General features: G+C 35.5%; 1 protein-coding gene across 1 annotated transcript in view; it reads right to left on the bottom strand.

The window, feature by feature from the left end:
- The window catches only part of GPATCH2 (G-patch domain containing 2), a 169,461-nt gene that overhangs the window by 62,441 nt on the left and 82,609 nt on the right, over positions 1 to 24,411 (bottom strand). The window contains exon 6 of the mRNA XM_055334027.1: positions 3,443 to 3,510. Within this exon, the coding sequence (XP_055190002.1) occupies positions 3,443 to 3,510 (68 nt within the window). The remainder of the gene's footprint in view (positions 1 to 3,442; positions 3,511 to 24,411) is intronic.

The following is a 24,411-nucleotide window of genomic DNA, read 5'->3' as shown; positions in this document are numbered from 1 at the left end:
CCAATATCCCTGATGAATATAGATGCAAAAATCTTCAACAAAAAATATCAGCAAACCAAAATCATTAAAAGGATCATACATAATGATTAAGTGGAATTTATTCCAGGGGTGCAAGGATGGTTTTTAACACCTATAAATCAATAAGTGTGACATATTATATTAACAAAAAGGATAAATACCATATGATCATCTCAATGGATGCAGAAAAAAGCATCTGACAAAATTCAATATCCTTTCATAAAATCTCTCAACAAATTTATTATAGAAGGAATGTACCTTAGTATAGCAAAGGCAATATAAATGACACATCAGAAAGGAAAAAGTAAAATCATATCTGTTTGATATATAAATAGAAAACCCTAAAAACTCTACCAAAAAGATGTTAGAACTAATAAACAAAATCAGCAAAGTTGCAGAATACAAAATCAAGATTCATACATCAGTTTTTTATACAACAAACTACTAGAAAGAAAAATTATAAGAATAATTCCATATGTAATAGCATCAAAAAGAACAAAATATTCAGAAATAAATTTAATGAAGGTGGTAAAACATCTACACTGAAAACTATAAAATATTAAAGAAGGAAATGAAAGAAGACACAAATAAATGGAAATATTTTATATGTTCATGGACTGGAAAAATTAATATTGCTACCATGCCCCTACTACCCAAATTGATCCACAGACTCAATGCAATCACAAAAATTCCAATGGCAGTTTTCACATAAACAGAATAATACTAAAATTTGTATGGAGCCACAAAAGACCCCAAATAACCAAAGCAGTCTTGATAGGGAATAAATCTAGAGGCATTACACTTTCTGGCTTCAAACAACATTACAAAGCCATAGTCATCGAAACAGTATGTAACTGGCTAAAAACAGACACAAAAATCAATGGAACAGAACAGAGAGCCCAGAAATAAACCCATGCATATATAGTCAATTATTTTGACAAAGGTGTCAAGCATATACACTGGGGAAGGACAGTTTGTTCAATAAGTGGTTTGGGAAAACTAAACAGCCAACTTGCAAAAGAATGAAACTGGAGCCCTATCATATACGATACACAAATATCAACCTAAAATGGATTAGAGTTGAACGCAAGATTTGAAACCTAAGACTCCTAGAAGAAAACATAGGAAGTAAGCTCCTTGACATTGATCCTGGCAATGATGTTTTTTTGGATTTGACACCAAAGCACAGGCAACAAAAGCAAAAATAAACAGGTGGGACTACATTTAACTAAAATGTTTCTGCAAAGCAAAAGAAACCATTGACAAGATAAAAAAGCAGCACCCGGGGGGCAGCCCAGGTGGCTCAGCGGTTTAGCGCCACGTTCAGCCAAGGACCTGATTCTGGGGACCCAGGATCCAGTCCTATGTTGGGCTCCCTGCATGGAGCCTGCTTCTCCCTCTGTTTGTGTCTCTGCACCTCTCTCTATGTCTCTCATGCATAAATAAATAAAATCTTAAAAAAAAAAAACAACCTATGGAATGTAAGAAAATATTTGCAAACCACATATCTGATAAGGGGCTAATATCCAGAAGATACAGGATGCTTGTACAACTCAATAGCAAAGATCTAATAATCCAGTCAAAAGATGAGCAAAGGACCTGAATAGATATTATTCCAAATATTTGCAAGAACAAAATCCCAAGCTAATGAGGACAGTGAAGTAGAGATCATATTCAGAGAAAAGAGGCAGACCAGAGAGCTGGACCATTATCTATAAGGGAGAGAGAATGATAAGGTGGAAAGGTAACGGGAGCCAGATTGTGGAGAGTGTTTAATAATATGCTAACAAGGTTTCTCCGCTGTTAAGAAGTGGTACTGGGGCTTATAAATAGGGAAATAAAAGAATTGGAACTGAACGTAAGTAGTAGAAGTAAGTAGTATGTACTCAAATAGTGAGAAAACAGAGAGAGAAAGATTCACTAGGATCCTATAGTAACAGATAACAGAGCTTATTTCAAATAATGGAGCAGGAAGTAGAAAAGATGAGGAAGAGACTGGACTGAACCAGCGGCATGTGGGGTGTAAGGTAGTAAAGTGACTCTATTTTATTGGCGAGTGTGGATAGAATGGTAATCAAACACATTGGGGTAACCTAGGAAACTCTAAAAATAGTGACAACTGAGTTCCCACCCTAGAAAATCTTATTTAATTGACTAACAACCATTGGGGAGATGTATGGAAGGGATGTCAGGAGAATACAATGGCGGTCATACTTGCTAATTTGAGAAGTAATATTCAGTTGACATTATCCAATTTGTTCCATTTTAAATTCACAGTTTCATGTTTTCATTCACTCAATAACTACTCGCTGTCGAGGGGGCACTCTTAGCATAGGAGGACTACAGATCTGTCTGCCCTCAGGGTGTTTACAATCATTATCAAACGAAATTTTTGGTTTAAAAACGTCTCTACGTCTACTTGCTAGAATTCTTGATTCGTGTCAAAACAAAACATTAAGAAGAAAATATACAAGACTTTTGGTTGTCAGTCTGAGTAATAAAAGCTTCACTCTTTTTTGCTTTTTGTCTGAGAAACAATAGAGAAAAAGTCTTATTAGGATAATAAAAAGGAATGAAATAGACTATTAAAAGGGAATATTATGACATTATAATCTATAAAATAAATACTGTGGAAAATAATCTATGAACAATATATTATATAAATTCTGTTAATAATCTATATAAAATAAGCTATAGATGAAAAATAATTTGTTTTACATTGGTTAAGGAACGATTTACAAGCCAGGATCTAATGGATCCTAATAGGATTGCTCGCCAGAGGAAAATTCATTCAATCATTAATTCATGTCTTTCCACATTTTTACAGCCTTTTTTCAAGTTCAATCAATTTCACAGGAGACATGGTATTGACTCAAAATATATAACTTTTCAAATTCTTCCAATAAAGACAAATAGAATTAGCACCTAGGAATTCACCCAATAATTCACCAAAATTAAGCTCAGTTGCTTAATTTTTGGAATTACATAGTAAATTAGACTCTCCTTTCCATTGCTAAATGAAAATACATCCTGGTCCCTTCACAGCTCATGCTGGGCAGAAGCAGAGAGCAGAGAAGTATTGAGTTAAATAGTCACTTCTTCTGCATTTTAGTGCTTTAGAAAGAGTGAGGAGGAAGGGAGAGAGGAAGGATGAGGAGGAGGAGAGCTTGATGCTACTTAATATAATGAAAATGTAGAAATTCAAATTCTGTCACAAATAAAAGAATGACCGTACTAAAAAATCTTTATTGACATTCCTGCCACAGGTTGAAATGGGACCTGCACAACAGTCAATGGGATAAGGTATTTACTTTTTCTCAAGAGAAGTACAAAATGAAACTACTTTACTAGCAATTGCTTTCAATTTTCCACAAGAAGGATGTAGACCATCCCAACAAGATTATACAAATCAGTGCATACTCACTCATGGTGATGAGAATCTGGGGAAAAGTGAACCATCCTCTTGTTACTGACAGGGCCAGGGGAGCTCACCTGAAATGAGAGTTGAAACAAAAATGTCACAGATGAGTTTCTAAAAACAAAAACAAAAACAAAAATGATTGTGAATAATAGGGACATTTCCGTTCGAGGGCTTCCCATCTAAAATAGAGAATAAAATATTAATTCTCAAAAGCTAAACAACATTGCATGTAAGAACGCTGTAGTGTGGTTCCTCTGCTAGAATTTTAAGACTATTTTAAAAGTACCTTCATAAGTGAAAAAAAGAGGCTCAATTAGAGTTGAGCAAGCAATATTTCCAAAAACCAATTAACCAAAGTTAATTCCTACATACAAAGATGTTTTAAAATGTGCACTTCTTAAATGCATATAAAAACTCAAGTCAAGGAAGTAGTCACGAGTCCTTTTCATAGTTTCCCCATGAAGTCAGGAATAATCTGTGTATTTATATAGAACAACATGTAAGAACTAAAAGAAGAATATTTTATTCCTCTGTTTCTAAATAAAATTAAAATCGATAAGGAACTAAAGGCTCAACATGTTTTTCATAATGTGGGCTACTCTCATTAAAAAAAACACTCAAAACTTTGATTTTATGGAGAGTTCTCAAAAGGGAACATAAGCAGCACCACGCAAGAATGAATCTACAATCCCAGTCAACAAGGCATATCTTACAACAAAGGGTCATAAGTTACATAATAATAATAATAATAATAACCCCCCTCCACAATTATAAAGTGCCACTTAAAGTATACAATCAATAAAAAGGCACGAGGAGGCAGAAAAATGCCTATGTAAAAACACCTAACATCTGCGAAAAATTATTTATTCTTTTATCACTTGGGTAACAAAGATGCCAGCACACACTCTGAAATTCCAAGAAATGCAAATATTGCAAATGTGCACAGATGATGACATTAATAACTCTATGGTTTGGGCACCACAGGTAAACATGTGGCCCAACTCCAGGACTACATCCTGCATTCATCTCAAAATGAGGTTTTCATGCTATTCCGGTGGGTATCCCAGGAATACAGTAATCCATTTTCTACACTGTGGCTATGAGAAAAGCCGACTGTGCCTATGTCATGCTTTGTTAGAGGTTCATGATCACATTATCTCATGGTGGACCTGACACTTTTATTCAGTTTACAGTATGTTCTATGTACAGGCAACTTATTTCCTTTGCCAGGGCTGCTGACAACCTTTTCCACACTATATTAATCTTGTTTACTGACTTTATCTTGGTACAAATATCAGAAAACTGAACTTTTTATCTCAGAGAAAGAATAAACAACGTGTTGACAGAAGCAGAAGCTATTTTCAGGGCTAAAATTGCTTGTTTACCTGAAGCTATACTTATGGAAAAATGTTTAAGTCTTGCTCTGGCTTGAAATACATAATCTGAAATTTAATAAATGAAGAAATTTCACATACACCCATGTGATAAATTGCCTGATGAAAACAATGCAACTGAATACAATAAAACAGAATTTCTAACTAATTTATCCCACAATACAAATGTAAGCTTTCAATCTAGTCAGAAATAATCATACTACGTATTTCTCAGAAATCATATATGTATGAACTGTAAGCTCAATTCAATTGCTGCAGATAACTCACAAAAGATTTACAGTATGAAAGGTAGAAATTTAAATAACTTTACAAATTCACATAGTATGTGGCCCTTTTTTTTTAAAAAAAAAAAAGAGGGGTGAATGCCCTTTACTGTTATTTCAAGTCAAATTTTGTTTTACTTTTGAAGGTATGCCAACAGTCATTATTTAGAATATTTGTAAATGAAATTATGCAACACTGAGGTCCATGCATGATGATCTTCTCAGGGTTCATGTCACTGGTCTCTGCCTCAGGAGTAAAATGTTTTTACTCTGGGAACCTTTTGCAACTTTGTGACTAGAAACCCCATACTGAAAATCTGAGAATAAAATCTTAATACAGAATTCAGCCCATGGAAAGCAGTATTATATTGACGTTACAGTGTGTTTTAAACGTGGAAGCATGGATTATTAGGCGATGATTCAAAGTATTATAAAATATCAAGAAACACTGTTGTAAAAATTTATAATTTAGGGTTAGATAATAATCTTCATAAAAATAAATGAAATGATTTTAAACATCACATCAAAGTTATAATTTCTAGTTAACAAGTAGGTGATTATTTTATTTTCTGAAAAATGGTGGCTTCCAGTTATACCAGAAATGTCTTAGAAAGAAAGAACACATTTAAAAACATCTCTTTAAAATATCCAATAAAATATTCACACAGTAAAGTTTGTTAGAAAAAGCAGATTTTATTCCACAAGATTAGATAGGGAGCAGGTATTCTGTTGTTAAGACTCTGGAGACATTTATGTAATTAGCCAATATTTGCTGATGGCAGTCTTAGACATCACACTATATGCCCAGAATTCTTATAATTCATTTTTAAATGTCACTACATCAATAGAGACTACTGTCCTAACTACAGTAGGTATAGTTCTTCTCATTACCTATGTTTGTTACTCAAATTAGTAAATTAAAAAAAGAGATAACCCAACCTAGAAAGGAACGGATGGTCTCTACATAACAAAGCATTTGCTAACTTCTGGCCTTTGTGGATTGTGAAACAAAATGTAAAGTTAAAAGATCACGTGGGTCTTAGTTTTTGCTATTGTTATTTACAATCAAGTGACCAACCTCAGAAAACAGGAATGTGATAGTGACAGACAAACACTGAGTAAGAGCTGTACAAGTAAGTACCACTGTGGAAATTCAGCAGGCCATTAAGAATATATGGGACAGGGCAGCCCTGGTGGCGCAGCGGTTTAGCGCCGCCTGCAGCCTGGGGCGTGATCCTGGAGACCCTGGATCGAGTCCCACGGCAGGCTCTCTGCATGGAGCCTGCTTCTCCCTCTGCCTGGGTCTCTGCCTCTCTCCCTCTCTCTCTGTGTCTCTATGAATAAGTAAATAAAATCTTAAAAAAAAAAGGGCCCAATAAATTTAGCCCACAATTAAAAAAAAAAGAATATATGGGACACTTAGCTAAACGACATCAATGACAACATATCTGTTCTCTCCATTTCATTAAATACATTAAAACAATTTCTTATCCTATCACTGATTTATTGATACCAATTTCATAACTTTCCTCAAAAGATAAACAGAACACAGCCCATCCCATTCTTCTACAATTACATAACTGAAAAAATTACTTCCCAAATCAGGTAAGCATATGTGAGACACAACGGTCTTACAGGATTAATGCAAAGCTGGATCAGTATGGAGGATATCCTACTCATATTTTCAAGGATTAAGAGTCCTGTAAATGAGTGAAGTGCTATGTCCCCACGTAAGCACACGGAGCCATTCCTCCTTCTTCTCTCCCTCTAATATAGTCATTCTCCTTCAACTTTGCTCTTATTTGCAATTACATTTTATTTGCTTTCCAAATGCTATTCTGCTCCAGTGCCCACACTGACAAATACTTAGGGTGGCAGGCTGCCATTCGAAAGAAGGCCTTTCAATTTTGTGAGGACTGGTCAATCAAATCCACCCGGCCTCCAGGCTACAGGGAGACATTGTATGAGCCTCCTCGCCAGTGTGTCAACACCCAGAAGTTTTCTGCTTCTCTAAGGACCAGTATTAATTTGACTCAACTTCTCTGAAATAAAAAACAAGCCCTTAAAGTTTAGCAGGCTCTGCATGCAGGCCCCCTGGTACATTCAACAAATGTGTCAGTCAAATATATGTGACAGATATTAAGGAAAACAACTCAATGAAACCAGGCTTAAAAATAGGACTTGAAACCCTGGGGGTAGAAAGTAAGGGAAGGAGAGCAAAGACATGGGAAAGAATTTATTATAGTTGCTCGTCTACACATTTATCTTCATTAAAAAACAATCATAAGAAAATAATACCCTAAAAGTTTTGCAGTAACTGATCCTAATTAATAGCTGTTAAAATGCATGTATAAAATGTTCATCTTTTAACCCCATACAGAAAAATAAACAAAAAGATTCTCCAAAAGTATTTCAAATGAGTTTCATATCAGTGTTCTAAAAGGTTCTCTTACAAGATAGGTGGAGAATGAATAAAATATCTCATTGTGTCATCTATTCTGATATATATTACAGAGTGGTCACAATTCACAAAAGGCACAATCTATTTGGGGAAAGAAAACATTCAAGAAGATAACACTAGAATTACTTTTAAAACAACGTACAAAAAAATAAAAATTACTTTAGAATTACTTTTAAAGCAATACAAAAATGACAATTCAGGTAGCATAAATGGATATCATTTATAAGATTAAAGGGAAACAAAGTAGTTATCTGATTTAAGAGGAATAAGGGGGAAAAAAATCACCTGTGAGAAGGGAGTTGTATGCAATTATCTCTCCCTGCTCCAATCCATCTTACCAACTTGCCAAATTCAACTTTCTAAATCGCTGCTTTTCACATGTCAGTTTTCTCATTTCCAGAGCCATCCATAGCTCTATGCTGAAAGTAAAATTAAAACTAATGAGAAATGCATTCAAAGCCCCCTCTAATCTGATCCTTACTTTCCAGTGTGATCCTTCTCAGGTTGTAACTATTTTCTATGTTTGAAACCCAAAACTGCTCTACTTGATACAGTTCAACAAATATTTACCTACTATGTATGTAAAATTAGGCTTATATTTACTATATTAGTGGTACATAGTTCCCATTCTGTTGGCTTAACTTCGATATATTGTCCCACTGAGTCATCTTTTTGATGTCATGATAAAGTCCTAAGTTTAAGGAGCCTTTCATTCCAAGGTGTTTTGTTTTGTTGTTTGTTTGTTTGTTTAAGAATAGAGAAAAAATCAGCAAATGATCCATGTGCTAATTCATATTTTACCTTCATTTGTTTAGATTTATATTAAAGTAAAATGTGTATTTATACAGCAGACCAGCCCCAATCCTCTTTATTGGCTACAAGAAACTAAAAAATAGTAGGTACATGAAGAATGCCTGATGTGTGCTTGGGAATGTGTTGGATAGGAGGGAGAGGTCACTGTACATCTTTTACCTATCAGGAGTTTTAGCTTCAGACAATGCCCTCCCAGAAGGAAGACTCAGGAGGGAAGATGATCCATTTCTGAGGACAATGGAGTTACCTGAGTTGTACTAAATGACTAAATCAAGTAATTTATACACTTTCCTTGATTCTCCAAATAAGAAAATGCCTTACCAAATGTAATAACATTACAGAAAGATGTACCGCTTTTCATTTTAAAATTTACCAACATTCACAAACAATCTTACTCTTAATCAACAGATCTCACACTGGAAGATTATTAAGGGGGAAAGCCTCTTATTAGGATCAATGTGTCATCTACTATTCATAGCCTTCATGTTAGCTGGATGATATTGTAGTGGATATAACCCCATGCATGAATCTGGTTCTCAAGGTATCGTTCCATTATATTTTTAATGATTTTTAATCCTTCTTGGAAGGATGTAAACATGAATAAATGAGCAAAGAAAGTGTGATAATGACCACTGTGACACATCAAGAGTTAATAGAGTTGGTAGAAATATTATTACTATTATTTATGATAATGACTCTCCTAAACTTTATAACTCTTGCCTGCTTGTAAGATGTTTTCACAGGCAAGGTGGATAGAGTGAGTAAGCATCATTATTCTCAAATTTCAGATGAGACACACACACTGGATCACAGACTAAAAGAGAGCTAGCTCTGAACCTAAATTGTCCTATCCACAACCTACTACTTCTTTCCCTAGGACTACACAAAGGAGACAATACACCAGAATAAGTGTTTTCTCTATTTGAGGATTTGCTGCAGGAGATGCTTGCCTGGATCTAGAATCTACTCTTGGAAAACCTTCAGCCTGGATGATACTCTGGTCCTCACACGTAACTTCAGGGTAACCTATGGGGCTATTTTAGATAATAGGCAAGGAAGAACACAGTGGTCCAAATAGAGCTCTTAGCACATGTTATCAATTGATTAACAGGAATAAGAAATAGCCCTACTATACCAGGCATCACAACCAAGGGGGTAAAAAATTTAAAAACTATACCAGAGCTGGGTAAGCATTCCGTGATGACAATATGCGAAAGAACTTGGAAAATTAGAGAACGCAGACTATTTTTTTTTCCTTCAAAAGCAGGTATCAATGTAAATGTGAGATTACACCTTCAAACCAAGAAGGTTTTACAAAGAATCAAAAAATCAGGGGAAATAAAGCACAGAGGAGCACAAGGCTTGCCTTTCAATTGCGGATTAGCCTTCCTAGCAGGAATCCGTACATGTCAAAGGGAAGATGCCAACCTTCCAGCTGCCAGGATCACATGAAGTAGTGAATGAAGACAGACTTTGGATAATCTGCAAGTAAGCTCCACACATGTTCAAGGAACAGCAGCAAATACAGTTCTTTAAAAGAATTGTCAAAATGCGAATTATACTAAACTGATGAAGGATTAGAAATATGTATGCATACATATATGTATATATATGACAACAATGGCAACTGTTAGGTTATTTATTTATTTATTTACTTACTTATTTATTTATTTATGATAGTCACAGAGAGAGAGAGAGAGGCAGAGACACAGGCAGAGGGAGAAGCAGGCTCCATGCACCGGGAGCCCGACGTGGGATTCGATCCTGGGTCTCCAGGATCGCGCCCTGGGCCAAAGGCAGGCGCCAAACCGCTGCGCCACCCAGGGATCCCAACTGTTAGGTTTTTTAATTTAAAACTAAGCAATGTAATTATTTCAAACCTTACTTTAAAGTTTTTCTTTCCCTAGTTAAAATTAAGTCAGCATTAATAATTAAGAATTTAGAATGATTGGCCTATTAGAATAATAATACTTCTAATTATTAAGTGCATAAATTCTCATTTCTGGTATACACTAATAATGAATGATCTAAATGCTTTAATAGAAAAGATTAATCACTACATAATTAAAAAACAAATACAGGAACAACTTTTTTTTCATACTGCTCCATGGTAATATATTTTTTTTTTTTTTGAGTAAGAAACTAAAAATTAACCAGCTTGAAATGACGGCCAATAGTGATTAAAGGAGTTTCACTTTGCCGTCCAGTTTAGTAGCAAGCTGTGAGTGGCCTCTGCTGGCTGACCAAAGACTTCCTAAATCATTCATTTATGATGTTTGCAATGTTATGGGCTTCAGAAAAATAAGGATATGCCCACATATATTTATACAAAATCCACTGTGAATTAAGACCAGCTTTTTATAAAAGTAAAGGCCAAATAATAAACAAAATGTACATAAGATGGTCTAAAAACTTTATAATTTCATCCCAGTTCAACACACTTAGATTATACTCAGTATCTTTATACATCTTCTAAATTTTATAATATATGCCTTGATAGTATGTGGATTATTTTATTCAATTCATGTTGAGGAATCATATCTACATTTAATAACAATTATTTTCTTGAGTTTCATTACACACACCTGCATACACAAGCAAACTTTTTCTCAAAATTTAGTGTATGTTTAGGTTTGGTTAGTGACTTTGCAGGGAAATACAAAGGAAGACTGAATAAAAAATCCCTCTGCCTGTGTCTCTGCCTCTCTCTCTCTCTTTCTCTGTGTGTGACTATCATGAATAAATAAATAAAATCTTTAAAAAAAATCCTTTAGAGAATTAGATTTTTTTTTTAAAAAAGCATTAACACATTTTATATAATAGTTAATGAAGATACTGTCCTGGAAATGTAGTAAGTGAAGCAATTTTCAAGATTTCTGTATTATTGCACCTATGTTTGGGTACAAGTAATTTTAGATTCAAAACTTAAAATTGCAATCAAGAAGTTGAACCTTAGTAGTATCAAGTAATGTTAATTCAGTGATCATAATAGAAAAGAAAAAAAAACTGTTTCCAATTTTGCTCAGTAGCTTTCTAAGTAATAAAAATCCACTACGGCAGAATTTATGATTTTTTATTTATCTATTTAAATTTACAATTATATGTGATTCACTTCATACTCTCTACCCTATCTATCCACTTAAAATATACCCCATTAAAAATTATTATCAAATATGCCTAATGATGTCAAAAGGTGACTACATTTATTTTTAAAAAGTTATTGTTCTCACATGTGACAATATTTCAGCGTATTTCAACCCTCATTTCAGAATTCAGTCCCATTATCTTGCCTGCTCAAAATTGTTCACAGGGTTAGCTAGCTGACATATAAGATAACCCTCCATCTCACTAGACACCGCTGGGATATGACACACTGACCCACAGTAAGCCCTTATTATTAGCCTGAAATATATAGCACGTAATGTAGCTCCTGCCAGGGAATTTGTTTATAAAAATCCTTTTATCTCTCTGGACATTCAAAATGCTCTTAAAAGTAATGTTCAACTGTTTAAAGGAATTTCAGACAATAAATAAAAATTCTAATGGGTGCTTTGAAGTCTCCCCTCTTGTCTCCTACTATTCTGCAGAAGTTAAAAAAAAAAAGGCATCACATATACAGAAAATAGAAGCTAGATAGTGTTTCCTCTTTGGAGCTTAGCTTATACAGAGTCTATTATATGAAGGATAGAACTAAAACAAAAAGAAGACTCAATATTTCTCATTCCTAGTGAGAATTACAACATATTGAAAAGCTTGGTTCATATGAAATTAATTTTTTTTTTGTAGTTAGAGGAAGTCAGGGGGTAACACAGCAGTAAAGATAATTATGATATGCAGCAAACACAACTGGCAACATAAAAAATTATTAAGATGGCTTTTTAAAAAATTTTTATTTATTTATGATAGTCACAGAGAGAGGAGAGAGAGAGAGAGACAGAGAGAGAGAGAGAGAGAGGCAGAGACACAGGCAGAGGGAGAAGCAGGCTCCATGCACCGGGAGCCCAACGTGGGATTCGATCCGGGGTCTCCAGGATCACGCCCTGGGCCAAAGGCAAGCGCTAAACCGCTGAGCCACCCAGGGATCCCTAAGATGGCTTTTTGGATGGAAATTCTATCATGTACATTAAAAAATTACTTTAAAATATAAGCAGACTAAGAAAACATTTAGGTGCTTAGTTATAAATACTTAAACTAGACTTAAAACACTTGATCAACATTTCAGTAGTTAAAATTATTCTGTTTCTGTATTATTTGATAATTTATCACAATATTGATAGCTGTGCATATACCTTTTTGAATTGTGTATTTTTCTTTTTCTAAATGTTTTTATAAACTCATCAATTTCTTTCTACCGTAAGTTGACAGTGATGCTGTATGCAATCTTAATTTACATAGAGAAAAAAATACAGCTGGTTTTGATGTTTAAAAGATTGTTTCTAAGAATCTCAAGGATATACTGATGCTAATTTATGGTAAAAATGCTAATAGTCTCCACATTTTAAAACTGATTATCTTAATATGGTTTATATTTGGCAAATAAAACACTTAAGATACTATATTCAATAAGGTGTTCTCCTAAAGCAAACATGCAGGCAAACACTCAATAACCTGTAATGTATTTCAAAACCTGATGATCATACTATAAACTGCACTAAAATCTTCTTATAACAAAAAAAAAAAAAAAAAAAAAAAAAAGCTTGACTTGAGAGGGAAAGAGACAGCAAGTATAATCATATGCAAACTAGCCCCTAGGTATAAATTATGCAAACTATTCCCTAAGGTATAAGTGAGTGAATGAGTTAATTAAAAAGAAATCAAATATTAGTTAATCAATAACTATATAATCTTAGTATAGTACATAATATTATTCTTCTTGATTTGCAACACAAATCTCAAATAGTAACTTTAACTTTTAATATCCTTTGGCCAACATATATTTCAAGTAAAAAAAAAAAATCACACAGTAAAATTCTCCATATTTTGGGGATGCTTATCAGTAAAATTTGCTTGAAATCAAAAGAAGTTAATATCTAACTTGACTCTGGTTGGCGTAATAAAATCAATCAGCCAGTCAGTGGTGGCTATGTGAAGTGAGTTCTGGTCAATAAGAAAGAAGTACATGCAATCACTGGTGGAGGAGCTTCTAAGGAAAGTTCTTTCAGTAGGATTTACTTAGTTGGCATGAGCCTTGTGCCCTTCTTTGTACATTAGGTTGCCTGGGATATAGACAAGAGCATCCATCTTTTTTGAGTAGGAGTGAAAGATAACAAGAATCAAAGGTTTCCATTGGCCATCCTTTATCTAGGTAATGAAGCCATCAAATACCTTCTCATAACACGAGGGGAAAAAAAAAAAACAAAACAAAATCCCTTCTTGTGCAAGCCTCCATTGTTTGGGCATCTAGTTACATCTAGTTACAAGTTCAAGCCCAAATGAACAATAATATTAACGATGATGCCATTAAATTCTACTTTTTTTCTTAAAAAACTAAAAATATACCATTAAGTGGGTCAGGAATCCACTGAAAGGGAAGACATACTGAACATCTAATTTATATGCCCAGCATAGTGCTAGGTGCTACAGAAGATTTTAAAGAACTGTATAATATAAACCCTGCTAGGAGTACTGAGGTGGCTCAGGCTGTTGAGCATCTGTCTTCAGATCATGATATCAGGGTCCTGGGATCGAGCCCCACATTGGGCTCCCCAATGAGGGAGTTTGCTTCTCCCTCTCCCTCTGCCCCTCACTACACTCTGCTCTCTCTCAAATAAATGAAATCTTAAAAAAGACAGACTCTGCTAGCTAATATGTTGCAAACATAAAAAATATGAAACCAATGCAGATTATACAGCTGCTAAAATGTGTGCACTGAGTTCATAACTGCAACAGCAGTTCACAAAAGAGAGATCATTAAGGCCCAACTCAGAAAATAGGATTTGGGGAGGAGATGGGGCTTATTAAGTGCTAGAGACTGGTAGGGTTTAAGCTGAAGGATGGAGAGTAATTATACCCTAAACACAGATATAAGGTATTGATCATAAGAGTATATAGATTGGAAACAAAGAAATAAGCCTGAGTAGACTAGAAGTCTGTTGGGGTAAAAAGCTGGGCAGGTAATAAAGCTTCAGAAATCTAGCAATGTGGTTCATTGTGTAAAATAACCTATATGCAAGTCTCCCAAACTTATGCTAGATTATCCACCTAGTTGATACTGTCCAACTCCAGTAGAAAAAAAGAGCCCCAAATAAAAATGAATAAAAACAAACAAAAAAGGAGATAATATTTTCCTATTTTAAGATCACTGTATATTTGCCTTCACTAAATCCTTATTTGCTGCTTTTGGATTTCTGTATCAAGAGCCTGGGAGATGCAAATACAGTTTCCTTTAACTACTTTCAGCATGGAGAGGTGACCCCTCTTGCCTATGATGGCTGGGCGGTGTGGCACTTCCTGTCCTCTCACTCCTGTGCAACATGAAAGAAGAGCTGAGGCTGAAGGAAGAGGAGTAAGTTAGAAACCAATGTTCTAACTGCTCCCACTTGTCCGGGGGCAAGGTGAAGTGTGGTGCAAGGTCGGAGAATGTGGGGAAACTGAAGCAAGTCAGCCCCCCCAAGGCACAGCTGATGAGGAGGCAAGTCTCTGGGAGAGGCCACATTTGAGTTGGCACACTGACCAATCTGGCACAGGGATAAAAATGCCGCATCTGTGGAAGGAGGGGGCTAGAGAGATAGCCTGAGAATGCTACTGGTCCCCCCAGGCTAGGTGGCCCAGGAATTTCTGTAACCCAGTGTGGGGACTCAAAGAAGCACAGGGACTGGGGATCAGGGGCAAATGACTGGAATCCATGGGATACAGTAATGGGTACCAGCATGATACCTCAAGACCAAAGAGAACCAGGTTCCGGTAAGTGGATAAGGCACCAGGGTTCAGAACTAGACCAGCCAGCCAGAGATCAGCAAGGACCGAAAAATAATGAACAGATGCTAAGAGGGTGCAAAAATCTAAGGTAATCTTCTCTATCACCTCCATGGCACCTAAGCTCCCCACTGCCATTTTGGAGAGAAGTAGATGGAGGCAAAGAACTGCAAGACCAAGCATTTGTTAGAAAAAGGATAAGCTGTCCAAAGAAATACGTCATACTGAGATACAGTAATTGGCAGATGTACATCACTTTCTCCAACCTCTGCTCCCCACTCCATGTACTCTTTCCCTTCACTCTCCCTTCACCTAGCAGTAGTAAGTGGGACCTCATGAGAAATATCAAATGTCCTAAATTAAAAAGCTACACTTTCTTTTGTCCAGGTATTAAATTTTTGCCCTATGACACTATTATAAACTGACAAAAGCCCTTTAAATGATTCATAAATAGAAGAATTATCCTTACATGAAAATTGTGATGAAATAGATGAAAATCTTCCTATGTGATCCACAAGTAAGCAGTAAAGCGTACATACTTTACTAGTTTAAGCTTTCTCAGTGTTTTACAGCAAAATTCCACATAAGGTGTTATATTTTCAATCTATAACACCTTATAGATTATTATTATAATAATATTAATAATAATAATTATTAATTATTATAATTATAACACCTTATAGATTATTATTATTATAATATTAATAATAATAATTATTAATTATTATAATTATAGATTATAATTATAAATCAATTGTGATTTGTTTATCTATAAGTTGTGGAAGTTATAAAATCAATTGTGACCAAAACATACTTTTATAATTAGAAAACAAAGCAATATAAAATCTTAGCAGTAATTCTTGCTGTCCAATGAAGTGATCACAATGAGATATGCAATCTACCAGGTTTAACAAAATGAACTAGAATTTATGGATTTCATCCACTCTTTCTTTTTCTCCAGTCCAGGAACACAGTATAGAGCGATTAAAATGTGGGCTATCAGTCCAGACTGCCTGAGTCCAAATCCTGAATCTTCCACATTTCATTTTTTTATCTATCTATCTATCTATCTATCTATCTATCTATCTATCATCTTAAAAAGAAAAAGGAAGGGAATTCTGACATAGGCTACAACATGGATGAACACCAAAGACATGATGTTGAGCAAAATAACTCAGATAGAAGAGGACAAGTACTGCATGACTCCACTTCTAGGAGGTCCGTGGAGGAGTCAGACTCACAGGGACAGAAGATAGATTCCTGAATGCAACAGGATGGGAGGGGAGTCAGTGCTTCACAGAGACTGTATCAGTCTGTTGTCTTCCACATTTCAACTCTAAGATAGCCTCAACTCCCACATCTACAAATGGGGATGGAAACAGTATCTATTTTATACAGTTATTAGGAGAAGTAAATGAGACAATCTGAACAGCACATACATCAGAGTCTGCCTATTATTATTGGTATTAATTGTTTCAAAATTTAATGCAAGACACAACTACAATAATAAGATGACACAAATAAGTACTACAGTAGATGTAGGCATTGACTGAGGAGCTTCCATAGGATTGGAGGGAGTTGGGAACGAGCAGGGTATGTATGCAAAGTCATAATGCAATTGGAGGTGTTCAATATTGGAAATATCATCATTCTTTTCAGTGAAATATTTAAAACACTCTTGGTTAGGGTTGATAAAAATCAGACGAGCAACTGTTTTTCATGAGCATGTTAGAAATGCAGATACATGTTGGACATATAAAACACACCCTATTACAAAGAGGAGTTACTTTACAAATTAAGTAACAACTACACGATAGCCAGTCTAAATCACAAAACTTCATTCGGTAATTTCCACAAAGACATTATTCGTGACTCCATAGGCTGGTGCTTTTCTGATGCTTTTCAATTAGTGTAAAGGTCATGAGTTTAAATAAAATAGAGTTAAGTATCTTATCTATAATAATGGTCTCTAAATTGAATGTTTTACAGCTGATTTGCTGTTCTTGGCCAATTCTAAGGGCCTGAAAGAAACCTGAACTCGTAGACCATTTGAAAACATGGTATTGAAGTAATAAAGGGAATGCATCTCTTCCACAACCAACTTCAAACACACACACACACACACACACACACACACACACACACACACAATGATTTTACACAAAAGTGAAAAAACCTTGAAGGCTTCTCTGACCACACACAACAGCAGTAGACTCCCTCCCCACTTTAAGTTCATATATTTCCTTGTATTTTATGTCACATAACAAACTGCCTCATGTTAAAACTGCAAATATGTGTCTGTCTCCTTTATAAACATACACATTTCTCAAGAGCAGTGGCTTTTGTCTAATTTATTGTTGTATCACCCACAGAACCTGGTACACTGGCCTACACAGAACCATGGGTTGAAGTCATCTAAAGCACAAATATAGCTCGCCACTGCTGATTAGCATTTTGTGATAGCCATAAGGCAACTCGGCATATATTTCAAATAACTCACAAGCAGACTAAATCCTATAGTCTTTAAAAATCTGGATATGTTATCTTACATGCCAGGCTGCTATCTGTAAAGTTAAACCCATTCTAACACCAGTTCCACAAAATTAAATAATGCAAAAGAGAAAACCTACTAGGAAGTATGTAGAGAATAAATGGAGTAAATGAATATAATTTACTAAGTGCTTTGCATAAAGAATAGCCCACGATTTTTAAAGTACAGAAAATGAAAGAGATGCAATAACTCTTTAATGAACTCCTGGAACAGTTTCACATAAGCTGGCCAAATGTAATAAGGAAAAAAAGACTATAAGAAAAAAAGAAGAAAAAGTTGGTGAATAACCTTTCTGGCGTACCGCACTATTAAGAGAATTCCTGGACAGAAAGAAGCCTGTTGAATATCAGCATATACTGAGAAATTGTCAGAATACTACATGTTCTTAAAATCCATTTTAGAAGGAGCTATCCATAAAGCAAGAGTAGCATCTAAGCATTGACATAACTAGAGAGATATAACTAAGAGACCACCTATTCTAGAATCGTCCCATAGGTGTTAACTATGAGCCCCTTGGACCTTAAGCCCCACTATGCAATCAGAAACCATAAGATCTTCTGTGAAACACTGACATGATGTCATGACAACCCAACTCTGTGGGAAACAAAAGGCTACGTAGTATACTCCACTGGACCAGGAACCACGCCAAGTGCAGAGATAACTGTTTTATTTTTTCCTTTTGTCCTCTGGGATGAACCCAGGATGTACTAACTAAACAGTATCCATTATTATTGATTTTCCCAAACACTGATTGAGCACTTTCTGGGTGACACGGGCTCTCAGAAGCTGCACATATACACAGTATTACTACTGCTTGCAACCCTGCAAGATTTTAATTATTATCTCAATCTCGCAGATGAGGCTCGAAGAGATTAGAACAACCCACCTGAGGCCACCTACTTAACAAATAGTGGAGACAGTACTTTAGTCCAGAAATGTCTGGTTCATTTACTCAACAAGAAAATATTGAGCCTTTACTATGCGTCCTGGGAAAAGGAAGATGAAGAGACACACTGGCGAATAAAGACTGACCAGGATCCTGCATTTATAAGATTTGCATTTCAGTCTAGGGAGACACAATGAATTAAAAACAAACATATATACAAACACTATAGATTGTGGTAAATTCTATGAAGGAAATAAATCAGGAGAAGGTGATGGGGAAGTGGAACCCCAGCTGAGTCCGGAAGCATGGGATGGAGCAGCCAAGCTAAGGGTAGGAGGAGTGGGACACTCCTAGCCAAGGAAATAGTATAGGAAGGTATGGAAGCAGGGACAAGTTTACATGTTCCAGGAGTGGCAAGGAGATCGGGTGGGCAAGGAAAGATTGGCCAGGTGTAAAGTCAGAGAGCATGAAGGAGCCAGAACACACAGGGTGATCTTAGTTCTAAGTTAGAAGTGTGCTTTCTTTGGAGTACTTGGGTGGCTCAGTTGGTTAAGCGTCTGCCTTTGGCTCAGGTCATAATCTCAGGGTCCTGGGATCGAGCCCTGCATCCACTCCCTGCTCAGTGGGGAATCTACTTCTCCCTCTCCCTCTGGCCCTCCTCCCACTTGTGCTTCTCTGTCTCTTTCTCACAAAAATAAAGAAATCTTAAAAAAAAAATAAAGAAGTTGTGCTCTTTATTCCAGCAGTTCTCAAACTTTATACTCAAAAATAACTGAGGACTCCAAAGAGCTTTTGTTTATATGGTTTATATGTGTTGACATTTGCTGTACTGGAAATTAAAACTGTTAATTTTTCAACTCAAGAGTATCCAATACTCTTCTTGGAAACTGCAAAATACCACCATGTTCTTGTGAAAAATCGAGGTGAAAAAGACAAATATCTTAGTACTACTATGAGAACAGTTTTACCCTGTGGACACCCTGATGAGACTTGGGGATTCTCTGGAGTCCTCAGACCACATTTTTGAGAACCACCACCATACACCATGGTTGTCCAACTGTGGTCCCCAGGCCAAGAGCACCAACATCACCTGAGATCATGTTAGAAATGCAAATTTTCAGGCCTCTCCCCAAATCTACTGAATTAGAACCTCTGGGAGTCAAGCCCCACCATCTGTGTTTTAACAACCCTCCACGTGATTCTGATCCTCTCAAAAGTTTGAGGACCACTGTTCTAGATTTTACTGAAGATGGTAAGACAAAGTGGGAAAAATACCAACAGAGAGATCATAAGAAATGCTTTTAAAATATGCAAAAATTGGCTGTCACAGCATAAATACAGAACTTGAAATCAAGTGCAGGAAAAAAAAATTAAAAACCCTGTAGCAAGAAGGACAATCAATAGAAGGGTGACTTCTTTTTGAACAAAGGTTTCAGACTGCATGAAAATTGAAGAGGCAAAACTGGAAACACTGACAGATTCTGCAAATATGTATGGCAGCAAATCCAAATGTCAATCTTCATGGGTGAATAATACCAAAAGCGCTGGTGTTAGAGTGTCAGTCTTAGGCATATGGAGTCCCAGAGATAATAAACGATATCAAAGGTGCTAACCAAGATAATAAATCTATGAAGAAAAGAAAAGCTAATTTTTATTGAATCCTATCTCATTTCTCACAAATAATTCTTCTTAAAGGGAATAACTCCACATAACTTGTCTTGTTTAGCAGTACAAAGGAACAAACAAATGAGTTTGTTTGGTGATGCATATTAATATCTTAATTCATTAAAAAACTGTCACTGTGTACACCAAATAATATTTTAGTTCCTTTCACTGATTCTTACCTAAATCCTATAACATAACTATGTACCTGTATCCAAAATGATATAATAATTATCCTCTGAGCCCTTAGCAACATCTGTATACTCCAATCATTGTACTTATATTATTTATTACATTGCATTTTAGTTAGCTGTTGTGTATCTAACCCTCTTATAGACTATAAGCATCTAGAGACTAGGAACCATGTGTTACTCAACGGTCTCTCCCTACATTGCATAGTGTGTGGCACATGATACGAAATGAACCAATATTCACTTGTTGATTTAAGTATTTATGTTTTATCTTGACATCTACATTGAAATCTCAACAAGGGCCATGGCTGGTATTTTAATTGCTTTGAAATGCAAATAACAGAATCCTAGGTACACCTGTTTTCAATAAGCCCTCGGTTACTGAATATAGATACAGATACATATCTCTTGTAAATGACAATGGGAAGAACAAATACAATTAGTGGGAAAACTCAACATGCTCATTTAATTATGTATGGAAATATTTCAATGAATATAAAATAAGACCTACCAAAAATATTCTTACAGATCACACAGTTAATTGCCCGCACCCTATATTAAAAAAAAAATCATACCACTCACATTTTGAAGATATAGAAGCAAACATAAAAATATTCCAGCAATTCTTATTTATTAATTCTCAAATCAGAACCCTTGACTGTGACTTAAAATTATTAGCTGGGTAAGGTGCTAGCTTCATAACCAAAAAGTGCCCATCTTCTTATTAGTGATCAGGTTGTTGATGGGCCAATATGAAACAGGACCACATTTCATACTCAAAATGAAATTCTACTTTAGGTTGTTTCTTATGTTTATCAAACTATTCATTGTCTGTGCAAAAATGTTCAGGATGTCTAAAGATAATAAAAGCTCATGAGTGGTATCCTATGGACCCATGACCACTTGGACTAATAAGCAACAATCAATTGTCCTCTTTAAATCCGGACCCTTTTGGTTCTCTCCCAAATCTCTAGGGTGACCAGATGTCACATGACCGCACAGGTGGCTAGGGTACATACAATTTTTACTGTAATGACCTGTAAAGTACTATCTGCATTCAGCGTAGCATTTTACAGACACCTGGCTCAGCTACTTGGTTCAACTTAGCATCGATATTTGGAGCTTAGTGTGGATTTTAAAGTCACACTCTTGTTCAAATTCATGCTTTGCCACTTTCTACCTATACAAGTTTTTTTTTTTCACTTCTTTTTATTTTTGTAGACTTATGTGTAAAAAGACAATGAGCAATAATCCTAATACCTGCCTCCTAGGTCTCTTATGGGAGTTACAATAGTTAGTACGTGTCAAATACTGATAAAATGCCTAGCACATAGGAAGGACTAAAAAATGCTATTATTAGTAGTAGTACATCTAGATTTCATAGCCCCAATCTGCTTTACCAACAAGCTTGACATTTCAGTGCAGACAGTTGGTAAGGCTATTCATTCCTTTGTTGTTGGTTTTTAGTTCCAACCACTAAATCAATCTGAATGAAAAAATAACTTCTGTATTCGGTTGTTACCTCAATATCACACACCTGCCTACTCAGTTTGAGTGCATGGGTTCTTGTTATTTGGTTTAATAACAAGGAAGTTATTGTTTTCTTTTTAGGTTAATATACAAAAGAAAGTCAAAGCCAAAGACGCACCTTTTTGTATCTAAATAGTACCTACAATATTCGCTGAATGAATGGACAACTGACTCAAGTTTTCTGTGGGTGTTCAGTATATTTGGAATTGGAACTAAAAACCAACAAGAAAGGGATGAGCAACCTACCCCAAATTCTAGCAGTAGATTCACAACACCTCTATTGATTTCAGATTTCAAAGATATTTTAGAATCTTTTTTTCCTTATCACTTTACCCTTACTCTTTTTTCTTCCCTATCTTGCTTACATGCTCCTTTTTTAAAATTCTTTCTTTGCATATATGGTTTAATGCAACACCTACAGAAGCTCCTATTTGTATGGTTACTCACTATGAATCCTTAATCCTTACATAACTGGCAAAACTTTAAACTCACATGTGTATCACCATGTATGAAAAACTTCCTGGACTACAGAGGAAAGTAAGCATAATTAAAATATACATAAAATTTGGTAGTTCTGAACCATGATGCACTCATATAAAACAAAAGACAAAAAAATAGAGAAAATCTTGCCAAAATATATGACAAAACCATCATATCAACACACTTCTTAATCTCTTCTAATTGAAACTATCTCTTCCAGTTTTCCAGGGTGATATCTTTTGCCTTTCACTCCTTTATCTAAGTACTTGCTTTTTGGGAAAGTGCATTACTTTTTCCTACTTTCAATTATCACCTTCTTAATAATGGATCACAGACATATAGCTTTTTCTCCTCTAAAGTTCCATACTTCCAACAACTAGTCCCACACTTCCAGGAACCCTTTTGGGTGTTTCTTTCTGGAAATTCTAGAATCACCTCAAGCTCAAGCTCACGATAGCCAAGTAAATTTATTAAATTTCCTCTCTAATTAACTTCCCATCATAAAGTTCAATTCTTAATTTTTAAAAACGAGTAAATGAATGAACGAATGTATGTATGAATGCATTTATGGCTACTGGTCAATGGCAGCACTTTGCTAGTTTCACAAAGGAGAAAACGTGAGCGTCATCTGGCTTGGAAAAATTTGGTTTTTATCTTCCATCGTGGAATAGAAAATAGAGTGAGTACTTTGCAGTCAGATGAAGTAATCTTGGCTCTGCCGCATATTAACTATATAACCTAGCCACATAAATTAATTTCTCTTTGCCTCAATTCGTTTCATCTACAATTGGACCTACTGGTGATGCTGCAGGTTTTCTGTAAGGATTAAAAACAGACTATACAGGAAAAGAGGAAGCACATCACTCTGGCACAGAGCAGGCAAACAAACTGAATATTTTATCAAGACTTTTATGTCCAGGATTGTCACTCTTAAAATTCAAATTCCTTCCAACCTCTTACTTCACTTTTCTTTTATTTGCACTGTACCTCTTACACTCTCCATCTGTCCAGGCCTCAGCTACCCTGAAGCCCTAATTCGCTGACATCATCTACAGTGCATTCCCCATTTCTATCTATCAGCCTACATTTTCCTATCCTTTCTGTGAATTCATATGGCAGTATGGAGAATACTATACAATTTTGAACTTAACTGATAGCCCTCTAGACATTAGGGAGGTTTTGCCTAAATCGTAAGCTCTAGGAGTATGCTAAATCCTTAATCAATGACAATGTGAAAAAAACCCAACCTAGACGTATGAGCTTTGATAAGTCACTTCATGTCCCTGGACCTCAATTTTCTAATCTGTTAAAGAAAATTCAATATTTCCTCTAAAGTCTTTTACATCAAAACCATTCTGTGATTTTAAGTTGAGTGCTTAGATCATTTTCATAAAGATTAGAAATCAAAGAAAAGGAGTCCTTTTTTGACTCCTTACTTCTCTCTGAATTTCCTTAGCCCTTTGTTCATTCCATTAATAAAGCACTTACCTTACTGCATTAGATTAAGTACATGTCTACCCTGCTAGATAGTAGATCCCTTGACAGTAGAGCCTATTTCAATTAATCTTTGTACCTGGGGTTACTTAAGACAACATGTGGCACACAGTAGGCTTTCAATATGTATTTGCTAAATTGAAATTAATTAGCTTAAGAGGTTTGAGATGGGCAAAGAACAGATAAATTTTGCTTTGTACTGAACACAAATACTCTCTACAAAGCCCTGTTCACAGGTGTTGCCCCGTCCCCATTTCTGTAATATCTTGACTCTATTCAAAATATTAAAATATAAGAAGTGAAAGACTCATCACGACAATAAATAAAACTAC

Source organism: Nyctereutes procyonoides, unplaced genomic scaffold (assembly GCF_905146905.1).
Source record: "Nyctereutes procyonoides isolate TBG_1078 unplaced genomic scaffold, NYPRO_anot_genome, whole genome shotgun sequence".
In the NCBI taxonomy this organism is placed as follows: Eukaryota; Metazoa; Chordata; class Mammalia; order Carnivora; family Canidae; genus Nyctereutes; species Nyctereutes procyonoides.
This window is presented reverse-complemented; position numbering and strand designations above follow the sequence as displayed.